Raw genomic sequence first — 19124 nt, 5'->3', positions numbered from 1 at the left:
TGATTAATGTTCAGGCCTCTGTTGATGAGAATATCCGGTAATTGGACTTTGTTGTGGAGGGTCTTCTAGATTAGGTGCTGAATCTTTGGAATGGTGGGGAGATGCCAAATTTTGAGCCATTGATGTTGAGGGAGCTAAGTGATGCGTCTAATGGCTATGCTATACGCTGAGGCCATAGAGAACTCGCCTGAGGAGGTAGCAGCCCAAACGTGTTTGTCTTCCACAGGAAAGATAGGGATCGGAATTGAGAGAATTCTTGAGGCAATATTTGGTGGCCACCAATTAAATACCGAGTCTCTGTTCCAAACCCCATTGTGGGCGTCAATAAGATCTTTAATCACTGTAGGGGCATCCCTCGGTAATGGGAACGGGCCTGCAGAAGGAGGAAAGGATGGTATCCAGAAGTCCACCCATGGGTTAATTGAGTTGTCGTTTCCCACTCTATAAAAGAGACCCTTTTGAATCAAATCTCGAGCTGAGCAAATGGATTTCCATCCCCAGGAGGTCATAGAAGGACAGCGAGCATCAAGGAAATTCGAATTTGGGAAATACTTATTTTTCATTATCCTTCCCCACCACGAGGTGGGAGAGACAAGCAATTCCCAAGCCTTCTTTGTAAGTAAGGCTTGATTCATAACTGCAGAGCGTTTGATATTAAGGCCCCCAAATCCATTCGGTTCGCAGATATCATTCCATGCAATGGTAGGGATCATGCTTATGTTGCCATTTGACCAGAAAAAGTTCCTGCTTGCTCCATCCAAGGCCTTGTGAATCGAGGCCGGAACTTGAAAACAGGGCATCATATATATTGGCATACCTGAAAGGTTGATTGAACCAGCACCACCTTACCAGCAGGGCTAAGGAATTGCGATTTCCACCTCTGAAGTTTCCTATTAACCCGAGAGAGCAGATCCGAGCAGTGGTTCTTAGCAATCTTCCCACTGATATATGGAATCTCGAGATAAGTATCAAAAGAGGATGAGGGGTAGATCTGGAAGTAATCACCGAGCTGCCTTTTCACATTTGAGTCGACATTGGGGCTGAAGTGAGCTCTAGTCTTGCTAAGATTGATGGATTGCCCAGAGAATTTGCAATATTCTTGAAGAACCTCATCAAGAGCTCGTGCCTCAGCCATAGATGCTTCGACAAAGAGGATTAGGTCATCTGCGAATGCCATATGAGAAATACGTTCCCCTCCTCGATTAATTGGGATACCATGAATCTTCCTATTGCTCAAAGTCACAACAATCTTAGTGGAAAGAACCTCAGCACACAAAACAAAGAGATAAGAGGAGAGCGGATCCCCTTGCCTAATACCTCTGGATGGACTGAAGAAAGGAAGGGGGGAGCCATTCAGAAGAATACCAAGTTGAGTACTTTCAACACAGAACATCACTTTAGTTACCCAATCATGATTGAATCCATACTTCAAAAGTGTGTCTCTGAGGAAGTTCCATTCTAATCTATCATAAGCCTTCTGCATATCAATTTTGAGGGAAAAATACCTTGTACGTCCACACCTTGTATTTTTCATTTTGTAAAGGAGTTCGTGACAAATCAGTATGTTATCTTGGATGTGGCGGCCTTTTATGAAGCCGTTCTGATTTAAAGAGATAATCTTGTGAAGTATCGGCCTCAGTCTGTTGACCATGATTTTAGAGATAATTTTGTAAATAAAATTGTAGAGGCTAATAGGCCTGAATTCATTCACCGAGGTCAGGTATTCCACCTTGGGTATCAAAGAGATGTAGGTTTGATTCATTTGTAGGGAGAAAGTACCTGTCTGAAAGAAGCTCCTGACACAAGAAATGATGTCCGTCCCAATCACATCCCATGATTTCTGATAAAAACATTCCCGAAAAGCCATCAGGACCGGGTTACTTATTCCCTGACATGGATCTCACAGTTTTTAGAATTTCATGGTCAGAAACTGGCCTTGTAAGAGACCGATTGTCGTCTGGGGAAACCCGATTATTGAGATGGCCCAAATATTCTGTAGCCGCAGGGGGGTGCTTTGTTAAGAAAATCTCCTTATAAACCCTTAAAAATTCCCGACCAATGTCCACTTCATTCCTGGCTCTCCTTTTGACTGTGGTAAGATGAAAGAATCTGATGTTCCGATCCCCATGAACACACCAATTAGACTGTGATTTCTGTTGCCATAAAAGCTCCTTCTTATGATTCAGTTTCCTCATAACGGCAATGTGGTATTTCTCAGTCAAGAACCAATCATCATCCCTAAAGTAGGTGGGTACCTGATAAAGAGAAGTGAGGATCTTTTTTAGTGTCCTCGATCTTTTGAAAGATGTTACCCACACCAAACTTGTTCCAATACCGCAAGTCACCCTAAAGATCCTTAAGTTTTGAGCAAAATTGAAAAGTTACAAATCCTCTATGATTGTGGGAAGCCCAACTGTGTGCTATCACATTGGCATACTCTGGTTCCACAAGCCAGAGAGCCTCCAAGCGGAAAGGACGTTTAGATGAAGGTCTTCTGTCATCTGTGTTGAGAATAAGTGCCCTGTGATCAGAGGATGCAACTAACTCCGATTGAACAAACGCTCGGGGGTAGCGAGAAAACCATTCTGCATTAGAAAGGAATCGATCTAGTTTAGCCTCAATTCTGTTGATACTGAACTGCCGGTTATTCCAAGTGTAGGGGAACCCAATATTTGGCAGATCAGAAATGCAAACATTATTAATAAACTGACTGAATTCACGAGTCTGCGACTGCATGATTGGTCTTCCACCTTGTTTATCTTGTGAGGTTAAATACATATTCCAATCCCCCACCAAAAGCCAAGGGTGCTGGATAGTTGCCGCAAGGTGGGTAAGAGATTCAAATTGAGATTTTCGGATTGCCTCCAAACAACTTAGATACTCAAAAGACATAGACCAGATTTCATTACTTTGAGAGAAGGAAATATTCACATGAAAACACTAGCTAGACTGCCAAACTACCTCCACCTGAACAGCATTACACCACAACAAAAGTAACCCTCCTACTCCATTGACAGCGGGGCTGCACTCAAAATTATCATAACCTAGTGAGCGGCAAAGGGAGTGAAGATGAGTGATAGCTATCTTGGTTTCAGATAGAAAACATACGAAAGGTCTAAAATTTTGAATCAGTAAGCGGATTTCCCGCTTTGTCGAGGGTTGACCGATCCCTCGACAGTTGAGAGCCATAACATTCATATCTCCCCGAGTGACCTATTATGGCTGGTCACCGGCGCCTCAGTATCAAGTTGCATTGCCGAGCTAGTGTCAAGCTTAGCTTTCTTAGACGGACCTGCTTCTCCACTTGGGAACAACTGCAGAGTAAGGGGATCATGATCTTCAATGATGATAGGCCTCTTCAAAGGCAGAATAGGGCGCAACCCACCACTAAAGGACCCATGAAAGAGAGGCTGCCCAGCTAAGGTAATCCCTCCAGCATTAGAAGACCAGAACTTGCTGAAGTTTGAGAGTGCCTGAGCCTGGATGTGAGCCAGAGAACCAGGTTGAGCTGCTAGAGGGTCTTTGGGAACCACAGTTCCCTTCATCTTCAAGGGGGAGGATTTGGGGCTACGAGCTGCCACCGTAGAACCACTCGTCCTTGTAGAAACAAATTGTGGAAATAACTGTTGCAGAGCTGGGTTGTTCTTGACCAAATCCACCATAATCTTCCTAGTATTTGCGGAAGTAAGAGGGAGCTCCACCCCAAAGATATAGGCCAGCTGAATAATGGATTGAAGGATCTCAACACGGCGCAGCTGGGAGTAGGGAACAGAAACCCTACCACTGGCTTGTTCCCCACCACTGAAAGGAGCGTGAGGACCACGATCCATGTTGGATGAAAAAAACTCGTCATAAACTCTACCAATTTCTGTAACCAAACTCAATCTGCGAGGTGGTATCGCAGCCTTAGGTAGAAGGTTTTCTTCAGCTGTGGAATCGGCATTGGCAATGGCAGTTAGATATTCAACTCTAGGCTTGAATGGACATGCTTGGCCTAGATGGCCAAAATGCAGGCAGTTGGAACAGATAAGAGATGGCCTGTTCTTATAAGCAAAATTCACCATGATAGCAGAATCAGAAGTTAAATTGACAATCACTTCCTTGGCCAAGGGGTGGGAGAGGGGCAAGATGATCCTCGCAGCAGGGTTGGAGTTAGAACAGGCGATACCCGAGGGATTCTCTATCTCTAGCCATCGGCCAGCATTGGTGAATATAGAAGAAAGTAGCTCATGTTCATGATACATCCAACCAAGATTCTCCGGTTGAACCCAGCAGATAGCCATAGAAAACAGCATTTGTTCAGGTGGGATGTCAGGGTGCCATCGTTGAAGGGCCACCAAATGACCCTGGTATAGCCATGGTTGAGAGAACAAGATCACACTCATATCACGAGCGTTTTGGAGTTTGACAATGAAGCAGTCTGGTGCATTATCCACCCTAAAAAGCTCTTCCACTCGAATTGCCTTGGAGCTCCTAGCCCTATAGAACATCGACTTAAGTTCAAGCAGAGAGAGAGGTACTTTGTCAAATACCCATCCCACCAGAGAAAACTACTGGTTAGTTTTGGCATTCTGTAAGCTTGCTTCGGAAATACGCACAGAAGGGGTATGTCGTTCTAGTAAATCCAACTTAGCAGCGAAATCAACTGCAAGATGATCGGCGAGAAGATCAGTTGCAGGATCCTCCCCCAAGAGGGAGCGAGATGGAGAAGGCGCAAGAGGATGCATTTTTCTGAGGAAGCACTGAGAAGTAAACAGCTGAATCACAGTGCCTATCACTCTAAGCAGAGGAGAAACAAGGATATATGAAGGTGCAACTCGACTTCCACATACACCCTTTAAATAGGAAAAACTCCATCCAGAAGAAGTCCAAGACTCCCAGAGCTTGCAGGGGAGGGAACCGTAACCATAATCATCCCAAAATATAGGGCCATAGAGCTTATGATGTCCACAAATATCAAAGAACCATAGAAAAGATATGCCACAGACCAGCGACATGGGAACCATTGGCTCCGCAAAAGAAAATCCAGGTAAAATAGTAACATGCAAGACTAAAGAACTAGTAAAAGAGGTAAGGGAGACTCACAATTGGAAGAGATAATAGCAAAATTCAAGAGAAATAAAAAACCTCATTGGGCACCGCTAGCAGTAGCCAACCACAATCGCCATCGCCATATGGGGTGCTTGACCAGAAGAGGAGATCATCCAACAGAAAAACCAGTCAAAGATCACAGATATCAAGCTCCATGCACAAAGGATAGAAGGAGAACTTCAAGTAAGCTATGATCTTTACGCCATACCGTGAAAGCCATACTGAGATTTGAAAGAAGCCTGCAAGGGGCAGTAAACTAGCCAAACACAGCGAACCACATCAGATGGAAGGCGATCAGAAAGAAAAGAGCGGTATGGCTCATGCTAGAAGGGATGGCGAAGAGGAGAGAACAAAAGGTAAAGAAGCGGTGACCGGATTCTTAGCCGTTAGATCACAGGTTCTGGCTAAACAAGGGAGAAGACCCCCCTAGCAGACTCCGCTTCATTAGGGTTTTTTTCCCTCAAGCTGTTCTTGCTGGGCAACTACTCTCCCCCACTAGATTCGTGGCCATTTCAATAACATAGTTTATCCCAATAATTTAGAGCGGTAGAATGCAAACTCCTAAGAGGTCATGGATTTGACTTTCCTATCTTCACCTTGTATCATAAGGCATTCTTATTCCCCCTCCCCTCCCCTCCCCTCATGTAAATATAGTTGAAGTCTCATTTGAGTAATGGGAGAATGTTCTCTGTGTCGGGGGCGCAAGCTGCGCCCAGACACATGGGGGTGGTTGCAATGACCACCCTGCCCCCCTGAGTGGCAGGCCCATGTGTCTATGCGCAGCTTGCGCTGCGGCACAGAAAACATGAGCCCTTGAGTAATTTACATAGGATAGACAAAGAAAAAAGTTGTTGAGCAGCTTTTCCAAAGAAACCACCTGAAAAGGCTCTGAAATATTGGACAACTTGGTCATTGATCCAATGAAGAATACAAGATCCCCCATAAATGGATGTGACTCGAATATTAAAAAGGAAAAGGAAGGAGAAAGAGGCAAGTGAGCCGCAAAAATATCAAAAAAATCATGTGGGTGAGAGAGGGACATTGTTTAGGTAGTTTTGTATTACCAATTTTAGTTTTGAATAATTTGGTTAAAGGAAAAAAATTCCTAAGAATCTAATTCTAAATAAGCATTGAAATTTCTTCACCATTGGTAATTAAATGATACCATCTCCTTTCATTCTTGATTTAATCCAATCCATCATAGGTAGAGTAATACTATTTGCCTTCCAAAAAACCAAAATAAAAGGGGAGAAAAACAGTTATACTAACCGTTTTCTAGGGCTAGAGTCTAGACATTATTGACACAACATTAAAAACAAGAACTCCTAATTCATATCTAGCAAGGGGGTATTTGTGAGTTCCTCAGTAGATGGTCACCTGAAAGATAATGGACAAAACCACTCCCAACCCCCCCCCCCCCATCCTCACCCTCCCCCTCCCCATGCCATATCAACAACCTCCATCTGTAGGAAGAAAGAGACAAGAGTGGCCTTTACGAAGAAAAGTCAGCAACTTTACAGTGAAAAAGAAGAGGCATGCATTTTCTTCCTAATGCATGGAAGACTAAATAGGGGATAGGTTTGGACAACTCATCAATATATGCAATACAATGCACAAACAGATTCCCAAGCACACAGATGGCAACCAAAACAATGTTTGTTTACAAAATCTACCTGCTCCAAGCTTGAACCACCTGGGAAACACACCTACAAAGCCTTATTATCCTCGCATGTCCAGCTTTAAGTCTGTCAACTGCCACTGTAATTTCAGGTGATGGTGACACTGGTGTTTCCACTCCATGAATGTTAGTTAATACAAGAGATGGGACGACATTAGAGGGATACACACCGCTGCTCCAAAACAGGTGAACAGACAAGTCAGGATTATAAGACACTGTACCAAGAGAAGTCTATAATAAAGGATATATATGTCTCATCATAGACCGAGACAACAGCACATATATCAGAGATATTCATAAAGTGTACCTAAGCGGTACAGAGATCCACATTGTGCTACAAAGCAGTTTATAACAAGTCTATACACATTATCACCCACCCACCCCCCACCCCAAAAAGACAATGTCTATATAGATGGAAATGTTTAAAACTAACACTCTTATAGACCACCTAACTGGCATCCAAAGCAATAAGGATAATCATAACCACTTGGAACTCCCAAAGTCCAACCAAACATCATTTTTCGATGTGCTAAGTTTTAGCCCAATCCATTTTTCACACATGGAGACAGCTTTGAGAACTGGTTGAAAACTCCACTGTACTAGTTATTTGTACAAAAACTTGTGAAATCTCGGTCGAGATCTCAAGAATTTCGAGTATCTCGACCAGGACGAAATGAAACGATACTTCGATATGAAAAAATACTAAATCTCAATCGAGATTTCGATCATCTCCTGATATCTCGAGATATTGTTACATCTCGCGCGATATCGAGATTCCCCTTTCAATTCACTTAATACAAAAGACAGAAACTCGTTAGTCTCGGTCGAAATTTCGACCGAGACTCTCAAGGCTGCTCTTTTATAGTTTTTTCTTCTGTGTTCTTCATTCTTCACCTTCCCTTGCTAATAACTCCAACAGTGATTACCTTCAACATGTTGATGATGCAATTTACATGGCAACTGTGGATGACTACACTCGTTTCTTCTCCCAGACTATGACGTGGCATTCATATGTCCTACAGTCGGAAAACAATGCACGTCAGCTCCATCGGACTATGAGTGGGGTCGATTCTGGACGGCAGAGTAATTATTATTAGAATATTTGTACACATTTGAGTCACTTGATGACTACTTGACTTGTATTGGGAATTTGGGCTATTGATATCATCTTGTTAAGTTGTTATTGTTATTGACTTATTGTACTTAATATTATGACTTATGAGTCATTGAATTTATGTTTCCAAGTGAATTTACTTGTTTAAATTGCTTATTAGTTATTATGTGACTTATTTCCTCTAGTACTTAAAATATTAAACAATGTGTATGTGTAATTAACTAAGTTATACATTAGGATTCGACCGTATACTGCCAAGTAATGGTGCAAATCTAAAACACCATTTTGGGTGACTATTTTTGCAATTTGGACATTTACATACATGTGTTTATATAGCCTAAAATAGAGTTTCCATGAAGTTTCAGGCCTTAACTTGGCCTAAAACCCACCAAAATGACCTACCGAAACCTTGCTGAAAAAGTACAATATTTCGACCGAAATATCCGAAATTGATATTTTGGTCAGCCCGAAATACCGAAACAAAACGAGTTTTCAAACTATGGTTGACAGTCGAACATAGAAGGTAAGAGATCAATGCAAATGAGTCATGTGGTACCCAAGTCTAACATATTGAAAATCCATGGTAATTCCAACACAAACAGCAGTGACCTGACCAGAATATGCTTGACCGCAGGTTTGGATTCCAACCCCCCCCCCCACGCAGGGGGAACCAAGCACAATCAAACTACCCGATGCCTTATTCCACATGATCCAGATATTAGTATCAAGATCCTACCATTGATTATTGGACCACAACATTTTCTTAGATGTAACCCACAGCGTGGTCCATCTGCATACCCAATGACCTGCAAAGTGCAAACTGTAAACCACAAGGGTGGAGGAGACTACCCACAGAAACAAGTATGCCTTCGTGTTAATATCTTCTTGATCCAAGATCTTTAATCATACACAACAGGCATACATTATGTATAAAATAAGGGAGCAGTTATGCTACAAAATTGTGAGCCCGTTATATGTCAGCTAGAGCAAGTAAAGAATGAAATCATATAGGACTTACCAATTCAAATAAGTCATGTCAAGAATCAGGATCACCTTCATACCAGTCTTGAAATGAATGAAACAAAGATGCAAATTGAGCTGTTTAGCTGCAAATAAATAAGCCAAAATGAAATTTGTTTTCACATTTACACTTTCAATTTTGTACAAAACAACCCCCCCCCACCACCCAAGACGTAAAAGAGAAAACTCAACCTGCTTGGAATTATAACTAAAAGCACAAAGCATCTTGAAATTTTTTTAAATTCTATTACAAAATTCACGTTTTTAATGCATTTTTTAAATGAAAACAAAAAAAAACTCAAGTACGCTTCTAAGGCATTTTTTGAATGGAAAGCAATTCAAGTACTCTTCTAAGGCATTTGCTGAATCAAATGCAATATAAGTACAGAACCATCAAGGAGATCAACTGAATTGTCAAAGTTAAAAAGAATGTTTTGTAAACTGTACCTAGCATTGTAAAACCTCAGGCCTACGGAGTTGGGACTAGGGTAAGTCAAGCACAAGAGTTAGTAACACGGACCTCACATCATGTCAGGTGTTAATGGGACCTTAAATCCAGGTAATATTAGAATTATCTGTTTTTTCCCTTCTTTTTACTTGTACCAGATAATCTGCTTATTCATTAACCCATGCTGCTCTATTAGTTCAGCGAAATCCTTCTAACAATACTGCCCTTCATCAACACTATCCACAAATTAAACCTAATAACTATCATAAAAGAAGCTGAATATTTCCTAGCCACAGTCTGGAGATTTCATTAGTTATTTATCAAGCTTCCATGAAATACCCAACCTACCAAGCCACCCCGGATGTTTCGACCTATTCCATCTTCAACTTCAACCACATAACCTAATTCAATCTCAAACCCTCGATTCCATCACTTAACCGGTAATTTGGGGAGACTTTCAAACTTTATATTGAAATTCTTGTATTTCAATCTTTTTCTATCTGCCCCATAATATTTGCCATAATAATTCGACCAATTTACATCCTCAAATTAGAACTGTAACTTTAGATATTGCCCTTTTCCTGAGTTACTTTTAACCCTAATTTACTGTCCTTTATAATTCATCTAAAAAACATACCTTTTATTATCAAACTCAATCCCTTTCTACCACATGAGTTAGTGTTGTTTTCCGATCACCAGGCTCTGAAATACTTGAGCGCTTAGAAGAACCTAAACCCAAGGCATGCATAGTGGGATGAGTTTCTCTAGGAGTACACCTTCATACTCAAACATCAACTCAGTGTTGAGAATACAGCAGCAGATGCATTAAGCAGGATGAACATGTTCCCCACTCCCATGAGTGCAAAAAGTCAGATTAATGTGCTACTCCACACAGTGAGTATTGAGGTCGTAGGTTTTGAGCGAGCCAAGGACCAGTACCTCACCTGCCCAGATTTTGGTGCTAAACTCAACAGGGCCAGGTCTTGGCCAACCTATCAGCAAGGCCTGGGCTTGGCTTAGTGTTGGTCTTGGACCAACATGTGGACCAGGTTCTGGAAAAGAACCTTGTGAGGCAATTTCTCCCTGCATCAACCTTAGGCTACGTTTGGTAAATGTCTGAACGGCGTTCAGAACCGTTTTTCCGTTCTTTGAGAACAAAAAAACATGAATTTACGTTTGGCTTGATGGTTCATTTTTCTGGTCTTTTAGAACGGACCGGATGAATCTTTCATGTAAAAAACAAGAACTAAAATTTGTCGCGCACAATTGTGAAAACCCGTGATTTGGGGTTAGAAGCCAAAAGCTTGCGATAGATCTGGGGAAGAGAAGTAGCAGGCGAAGAAGGTAAACCAGATGTCGATCACATCTCTCTCTCTCGCTCTCTATCCCTCTCTCTCTCGCTCCCTCTCTGTCTCTCTTCCTCTCACTCTCTCTCTCACTCTCTCTCTCTCTCACTCTCTCTCACTCTCTCTGTCTCGCTCTCTCTCTCTCTCTGGCTCTGTCCCTCACTCTCTCTCTGTCTCTCTCTCTCGGTCGTTGTTGTGTGAAGATCTGACTACATCTGAATTTTTTTTCTCCCATGTGTCTCAGGAATTGGAGCAACATCCCTAAAATTTGAAGGATTCAGCCAAAAGGTATGGAGTTTATGGATTTATTGAGAAAATTTGATTTTTTTCTGCCTATTTTGGAGAGGGGATATGAAAGTGTTCCCTCGTTCGCACATAGCACAAATCCAGATTGCTGAGAGACTGAATAACAGAAGGGGAGAAGATGCAAGGAGTATTTTATAGCTCTGGGGATTTTTCCTAGAGAGAAGCAGAGAGCCCAACATTAAACGTAACAAATCTTTGATTTCCTTTCTCATTTCTCTTTTCCCTCCTCTTTGTTTTTCTCTATATATCGTTCATTTATAGGATCTACAAACCTGAAGAGTTGCTCAGTTTGGATAGAGCAAAGTACAGTCAAGGAGGAGAGGGGAGAAAGGAAGCACTAAGCAGGATTGGATGTTAGTCAGATGCAGAGACAGTTGATTGATTACACAGCATCCTTGTTTCGTGAGGTTAGTCTTTCTTTTTCTTTTTTTCCTTCTAATTCTGGGTAAATAGACTGAAATCTTAAATGGGTTCTTTTTGTTTGTTTGTTTGTTTGGGATTTTTGGATTTCTGTTCCATTTTTTTATCTGTTTGTTTTGGATGGTTTTATGGAACTACAAATGGGCAAATAACATCCAATGAGAAATAACTGTATGTAATACATAGCAGCAACATAGCATAGGGGAAGAAATAGTGAACTCAGGAATATTTAGGTTGTGCACCAGAAAATATTCAAAGTTTGAACCACAAGGCTGGATTCTGCATTTGTCTTTTGGTGTTTCTCTGTATGTAATTGATTTAATACAGAATTGTTTCTCTGTACTCTATGTTTTAAAACCCAAGATGAATAGAAATCGCAAAGATACATACAAGTGATATTTAGTTCCAACTTCCAATCCCAATCTTGATCTTCTTAGGCCAAGAGGGGAGAATTAAGGGGCTGGGGGTGCTGGTGTCAAGCTGTAATGTTCATATATGACCTTAGGGTGATTTACTAAAAGGAAAGGGGTCATGGTCTTGACCTTATAATGAGAGGCCATCATTAATGGATCTTAATTAAAAAAAAAATTCTTCTAATGTCATGTTTAGACCAATGGGCTGTTGATGTGTGAGAAAACATATAAGAAGATCCAAAAAAAGGTAGGAATAAGTCACCCAGTACAGCCCATAAGGTCAGAATCAAGACAAAACCTATTGGAGATCTTTCTTTAGTTGGTTTTAAAACAAACAAGAATCTGTGAATGGTTGGGATTTGGGAAAAAGTTCAAGACTTGGAGGTAACAAGGAGAAGAGGGAAGATAAATCCATTAATGTCAGAAACTTAGAGAGGTGAATAAATATATGGAGAAAAGCAGCAAATTTAACAGCAAATCTGAGAAGTATCAAATATCAATCCCTTCCCCTGTTAAAATATTTTTTTTAGGTCCATGTCCATCTCTACAATGAGAGGGAGTTAGAGATTGAGAGTAACAAACAAGGGAAGAAGATGTATGGGGGGGGGGGGTGTTGAGATTAGAGAGTTGAGAAGCTTTCATCATTTACTCCATTGCTTTTCAAAATAACTGAGTCAGACAAAAGCTTCTATGAGGAAAGGAACTACTTTTGAATTTAAAGCGAACCCAGGAATCACCAGTCCCTAGTTCCCTTTCTTTCATCATTATTTCACAAATGAAATGATTAGCAATTTACTAGGACAACCAGAGACTATGAAAGTTTTTTTCTCCCTCTCCAATGGCCATTCTCCAACCCACCAAAAAGTGAAAAAAGAAGAAGAAATTATAAGATTTTGAGTAAAGAAAAGGAAACACCAACAGGAAAAGCAAGAGAGGAAAAGGTAAAGAAGACTTAAGGAGAAAAGAAAGAAGGATTTTTTCTTACTTGCTGTTTACTTGTCAAAATTCTCAATACATTCTAACATTGGATTTGTCTCCAATAACTGGTTTTGTGACAATGTAATCAGACGTCAAGAAGCTTCCTTTCCCTTTCTTTGATCCATAATTTTCAGTTCTCAGAGGCATGTATAAATCTGTTGATGATGATTTGGTTGTTAGAAGTTGTCGTAGTAGGGGGAGGGAGTCGTGAATTAGCGCTTGAGCTAATTCACGACTTCTCCCTCAGGGGTGTTTTGGTCTTTTTGGGTTTACCCTATTGTCTTTTGAATTAAGTTAATATATATTGAAGGTTTTGGGGGCAGTCAATCTCACGGCTGTGACTCCCAAACTGTTGCAGCAATTCTCTTCTATTTCTTCCTCTCTTCTTCTTTCTTCTTATTTTATTTCATGGTATCAGAGCTGGATTGATAGGGACTGATCTACACTTACAAATATCAGTCATTCTCTGTTTGATCGAGGCTCTACAGTGGCTGTAATCTGCTTCGACAAGTTGATTGGTTTGTAGGTCTTTTCAGGCTCTCGTTGGAAGGGGTACAGCACCCTATGCTGTTTTTGATGCGTGTCTAGGGACTAGTTCGAGTTTATATGAAGAACTAGGTCTGATTTGTTTGTGTTTTTTATGAAGAATGTTGAGCAGTGATTTTTTATGGTGAGTTGGTTTATGTTTTCTGGAGGAGAGTCACGATTTTTATTTTAATTGGTGACCTATTTGTTGGCTGCCCCTGTGGTTTGTGAGAATGGTTGAAACCAAGACTACCGTGGCTGAAATCTTAGCTTCTCATCGTATTACTGATCGCAAATTAGAAGGCATATCAAATTTCCAGCAATGGAAGAAAGTTGTTTGATTAGCTTTGATTGGCCATGATCAACAGGATCATTTAATTAAACCAAAACCTGATGGAGATACCACATGGGACACTGTTGATGCTAGGATTTTGAGCCAGATGTTAAATTCAATGGAAAATCAGATTGCAGATTTGGTGACTCATATTGATACAGTCAAGGACCTATGGGAATATTTGAATGTCCTATACTCTGGACACGATAACCTGTCTCGTATATATGATTTGTCACAAGCATTCTATAAAGTGGAGCAAAAGAATCTCAATGTTACCCAATATTTTGCTGACTTCAAACGTTTGTATGAGGAGCTCAATTCAGTCCTTCCTATCTCATCGGATGTACAGGCAATGCAAAATCAGCGAGAACAAATTGCTGTTATGGTATTTTTGGGTGGACTTCGTAAGGAGTTTGAGTCGGTGAGGTCTCAACTCTAAATACTTGGTGGGGATAAGGTCACCACTCTTTCTGACACTTTTTCTCGAGTTTTACGTGCTTCCCGTGAGAGCAGCCAAGAGACCACCACTGCTGAAAATTCTGCTCTTGCTTCTTTTCCACCAAACCGTGGTCCTACAGGAGGGTCCGGTAATAGTGGTGGTGGTAGGGGTCATGGGACTGGTACTAGTGAAGCCCAAAGCCCCCACGACTGGTGCTTCAGAGACTTCTGGACAGGTGCAGACCTGTCATCATTGTGGCAAGCCTGGCCACATTCAGCGCTTTTGTTGGAAACTACATGGTAAGCCACCTCAATTTGCTAACTCGGCCAGCAGTGAGTCGGGTGTTTCCTCTTCTTCCAAGTCCGAGGGTAAGACTGTGACGATGTCTGTTGAAGATTATGAGCGCTTTACTCGGTTTCAGAATTCCCAATCATCTCAGTTCTCCGCTGCCACTCTGGTTCAGACAGGTAATGCAACTGCATGCCTCTCCTCCACTTCTCGTCCCTGGATCATTGATTCAGGTCCTTCGGATCACATGATTGGGGTTCCAGGTTTTTTTTCCTCATTTTGTGAGTCTTCTTCCAATGTAGTGTTAGCTGATGGGTCTTTAGCTCAGGTTCGAGGTACTGGCACTGTGCAAGCTACCTCATCTTTGTCCTTATCATCTGTTTCTTATTTACCTAAGTTTCCCTTTAATTTGTTATCTGTTCACAAGTTTACCAAAGCTCATAATTGTTCTGTCACTTTTTTCCCTGGTTATTGTGTATTTCAAGATCTCAAGTCGAAGAAGACGATTGGTAGAGGTCGGGAATCTGGGGGGCTGTATCTGCTTGAAGACACATCAGTTGTGGCATGTTCGAGTGTGGCACTCCCTCATCAGATTCATTGTCGTTCGGGTCATCCTTCATTGGAGAATTTGAAAATTTTGGATAGTCGTTTTAAGTCTTTGTCTAGTCTTAATTGTGAGTCATGTCAGTTTGGGAAACTTCACCGTGTGAGTTATCCCCCTAGAGTCAATAAACGGGCTGCCCACCCGTTTGCACTTGTTCATTCTGATATTTGGGGCCCTTGTCCGGTTGTTTCTGAGTTAGGCTTTCGTTACTTTGTTACACTTGTTGATGATTATTCCAGAGTTACCTGGATTTATTTAATGAAAAATCGTTCTGAGTTATTCTCCAATTTTTGTGCTTTTGTTCTTGAAATTCAGAATCAGTTTCAAACTTCGTTAAAAGTTTTTCGTAGTGATAATGCTAAAGAATACTTTTCTGCTCCTTTTTCTTCATTTATGGTTCAACATGGCATTATTCATCAGTCCTCTTGTGCAGACACACCACAACTAAATGGTGTGGCCGAAAGGAAAAACAAGCATTTAATGGAGGTTACTCGCTCTCTTTTGTTTGAGATGAAAGTGGCTAAAAATTTTTGGGCTGATGCTGTTTTGACAGCCTGTTCTCTTATTAATCGTCTACCTTCTTCGGTTTTGTGTGGGAGTATTCCATATTCTTTATTGTGTCCTTCGCAGCCTTTGTTTGCTTTGCCTCCACGGGTTTTTGGGAGTATTTATTTTATTCGGGATCATCGTCCTGGTCGCTCTAAATTGGATCTCAGGGCTCTTAAATGTCTTTTTGTGGGGTATTCTAAAACTCAAAAGGGTTATCGTTGCTACTCTTTTGATTTGAAGAAATACTTTGTTACTGCTAATGTCAAATTCTTTGAGTCCACTCCATTTGTTGAGTCTTTGCTGCCTTCTTCAGATTTTGACGATGATCTGCCCCTCTATGTTGTCAAGCAATCTTCTCTTTTGCAGGATCCTTTGCCAACAGTGCCACCTCCAGCTAAGCCACCTGCTGTGTTTCATCGTCGCTCTTCTGACGAGCCGACAACTCGTATTTCAGCCCTTGACAAATATAGTAAACGGTTTGCTCCCTCTACCACGTCTTCTTCGCCTCCAGATCCGGATCCTCCAATAGGTACTTCCCCTTCACCTCCTGCTTCTGTTATTTCTGATTTGGATATTCATATTGCTGTCCGTAAGGGTGTTCGGAGTTGTACCCAACATCCTATCTCTAACTTTGTGTCCTATTCTGGTTTGTCCTCTAATTTTGTTGCTTGTCTATCCACTATTGAGAATCATCCTATTCCTAAGTCTGTTGTCGAAGCCTTGTCTGACCCTAGGTGGAGGGCAGCTATGACTGAGGAATTGTCTGCGCTACAGGAAAATCAGACATGGGACCTTGTTTCTTTACCCTCTGGTAAAACCGCAATTGGCTGCCGGTGGATCTTTGTGGTGAAAGTTAATCCTGATGGGTCTGTGGCTAGGTTGAAGGCCTGTCTTGTTGCTAAGGGCTATGCCCAAGTCTATGGTATAGACTATCTGGATACTTTTTCTCTTGTTGCAAAACTTACTTCAGTTCGCATATTTCTCTCTTTGGCTGCTACACATCATTGGCCTTTGTACCAGTTGGATGTCAAGAATGCTTTCTTGCATGGTGATCTCCATAAGGAGGTATATATGGAGCAACCTCCTGGTTTTGTTGCTCAGGGGGAGTCGAGTAAGGGGAGTCGACTGAAGAAATCGTTGTATGGGCTGAAACAGTCACCACGGGCATGGTTTGGCCGGTTTACTGAAGTTGTGTTGCAGTTTGGACTGACTCGATTTGAGAGTGATCATTCGGTGTTCTTCTGGTGTTCTGATGCAGGGAGGATATTTTTGGTAGTGTATGTAGATGACATTGTTATCACAGGAGATGATTCTTCAGGTATTGAGAGCTTGAAGACATATTTGGGACAACAATTTCAGACTAAGGATCTGGGACGTCTGAAATATTTCTTGGGTATTGAGGTAGCCCAATCACGGAAAGGAATTTCGATCTCTCAGCGAAAGTATGTACTTGACTTGCTTTCAGAGACAGGGTTACTGGGGTCTAAACCTTTGGATACTCCTATGGATCCTAATTTAAAACTCGTGGCTCATGGTGGTGACATCCTTGATGATCCAGAGAAGTATCGGAGGCTGGTAGGGAAACTCAACTATTTGACTGTGACTACGCCTGACATCTCTTTTCCTATCAGTGTACTGAGTCAGTTTATGTCCTCTCCTCAGACGTCTCATTGGGATGCAGTTATAAGAGTTTTGTGCTATATCAAGAAGGCTCCAGGCCGTGGTCTTCTGTATTCTAATCATGGTCATGGGAGGGTTGAAGGCTTTACTGATGCTGACTGGGCAGGGCCTCCAGTTGATTGAAGATCCACTTCAGGTTACTGTGTGTTTGTTGGAGGATCTTGTCTCATGGAAGAGCAAGAAACAGACTGTTGTAGCTCGGTCTAGTGCAGAGTCGGAGTATCGTGCTATGGCACATGGCACTTGTGAACTGATGTGGGTTAAACAGTTGATGGTAGAACTTGGGTTTGTTGATGATTCTCCTATGTTACTATGGTGTGACAATCAGGCTGCCATTCATATCTCTACCAATCCTGTGTTTCATGAGAGGACAAAACACATTGAGGTTGACTGTCATTTTATTTGTGAAAAACTGCAACAAGGGATTATCTCTCCTCGTCATATTCGAATTGGGGAGCAACTTGCTGATTTATTTACAAAGTCTTTGGGGAGTGTGAGAGTAGATTATATTTGTAACAAGCTGGACATGATTAACATATATGCTCCAGCTTGAGGGGGAGTGTTAGAAGTTGTCGTAGTAGGGGGAGGGAGTCGTGAATTAGTGCTAGAGCTAATTCACGACTTCTCCCTCAGGGGTGTTTTAGTCTTTTTGGGTTTACCTTATTGTCTTTGAATTAAGTTAATATATATTGAAGGTTTTGGGGGCAGTCAATCTCATGGCTATGACTCCCAAACTGTTGCAGCAATTCTCTTCTATTTCTTCCTCTCTTCTTCTTTCTTCTTATTTTATTTCAGTTGGCATATCTTTGGATAGGCTAGGTTCATTTTGATAAGGTACTTGCCGAGTTTGATAACTTGTCTCAGTCGTATGTTTTATCATGTATTGATGTTTCTAGTCATTTCAATGATTCTTTTTGAGTCCATGAGTTCTTATTGAGTAAATAGGAGGGCTTTAGGTGTTGGTGTGAGAAAACTCCACTGCCCATACTTCAATTATGGAAATCTTGCTTGTTAACTTTCTCATGCAAAGATTCATTTCATTGCGACTCTCTTGATGTATTTCTGTTTTAGACCTTTGCTCATTGCATTCCTCATGTAGAGATTCATGCTACTTTAATTTTTTTTGTTATATTTCTGTTTTGGATCTCTACTTGATGGGTCTTTAGCTCAAATTGGTAGAGCACTTGGCACATGAGCATGTTCCAAGGGGATGGTGGTTCGAATCCACTAAGGCCTTTTTTATTCAACTGTTCGTAGCATAGTCAGTTATGACACTAATCCACACAAGAACCCAATTTTAATGGCATCTTTGAAATTTGAAATATTTTTATACTTACTTTGGTTATGTTAATGAGATATTTTAATTTTATGCTAAGGTTGGTAAGAGAAAAGGATTTTACAAGTATTTTTTCGGTATAATTGACAAGGAAATGGCATTATTGTAATTAATATCAAATAGGGAAGAACAGGTTCTACCAAACACCATTTTCGTTCTGAACGGCGTTCTTGAGACCGTTACCAAACGGTCATTTTCGGTCTCAGAACACCGTTCCAAACCAGAAACGCCAAAGAACGTTTCTAGTCAAGAACGGGCGTTCTTTGTTCAGACATTTACCAAACGTAGCCTTAGCATGGATCTTGTGCTTGGTCTGCCGAAACTTCGAGAGGCCATGATTTAGTCTTCATGGTTGTAGATCGCTTCTCGAAGATGGTGCACTTCATTCCGTGCTCCAAGACTTTCGATGCATCTACCATTGCCAAGCTCTTCTTCCATGAGATTGTCAAGTATCATGGGTTACCAAAGATTATAGTGCCAGATAGGGATGCCAAGTTTACTAGTCATTTCTTGAGGACATTATGGCACACGATGGGCACTAAGCTCCAATTTTCT

The 19124-nt window shown here is 41.3% G+C and overlaps 1 protein-coding gene across 6 annotated transcripts in view; it reads right to left on the bottom strand.

Moving 5' to 3' along the window:
• Window positions 1-6555: 6555 nt before the first annotated feature.
• Window positions 6556-19124, bottom strand: part of LOC122639690 — a 37474-nt gene continuing 24905 nt past the window's right edge. For 5 of the 6 annotated variants that reach the window (XM_043832585.1, XM_043832587.1, XM_043832588.1 and 2 more), the window contains exons 14-15: window positions 8902-8989; window positions 6671-6941 (exon numbers count right to left, since the gene is read on the bottom strand). In XM_043832585.1, the coding sequence (XP_043688520.1) occupies window positions 6761-6941; window positions 8902-8989 (269 nt within the window). In that variant the 3' untranslated portion in view covers window positions 6671-6760. Of the gene's footprint in view, window positions 6640-6670; window positions 6942-8901; window positions 8990-19124 lie in introns of those variants that run through there. The other variant, XM_043832586.1, reaches the window with a different exon arrangement.

This window comes from Telopea speciosissima, chromosome 9, assembly GCF_018873765.1.
Source record: "Telopea speciosissima isolate NSW1024214 ecotype Mountain lineage chromosome 9, Tspe_v1, whole genome shotgun sequence".
Lineage (NCBI taxonomy): Eukaryota > Viridiplantae > Streptophyta > Magnoliopsida > Proteales > Proteaceae > Telopea > Telopea speciosissima.
Note: the sequence above shows the minus strand (reverse complement) of the source record. Positions and strands in the feature narration are given on the sequence as shown.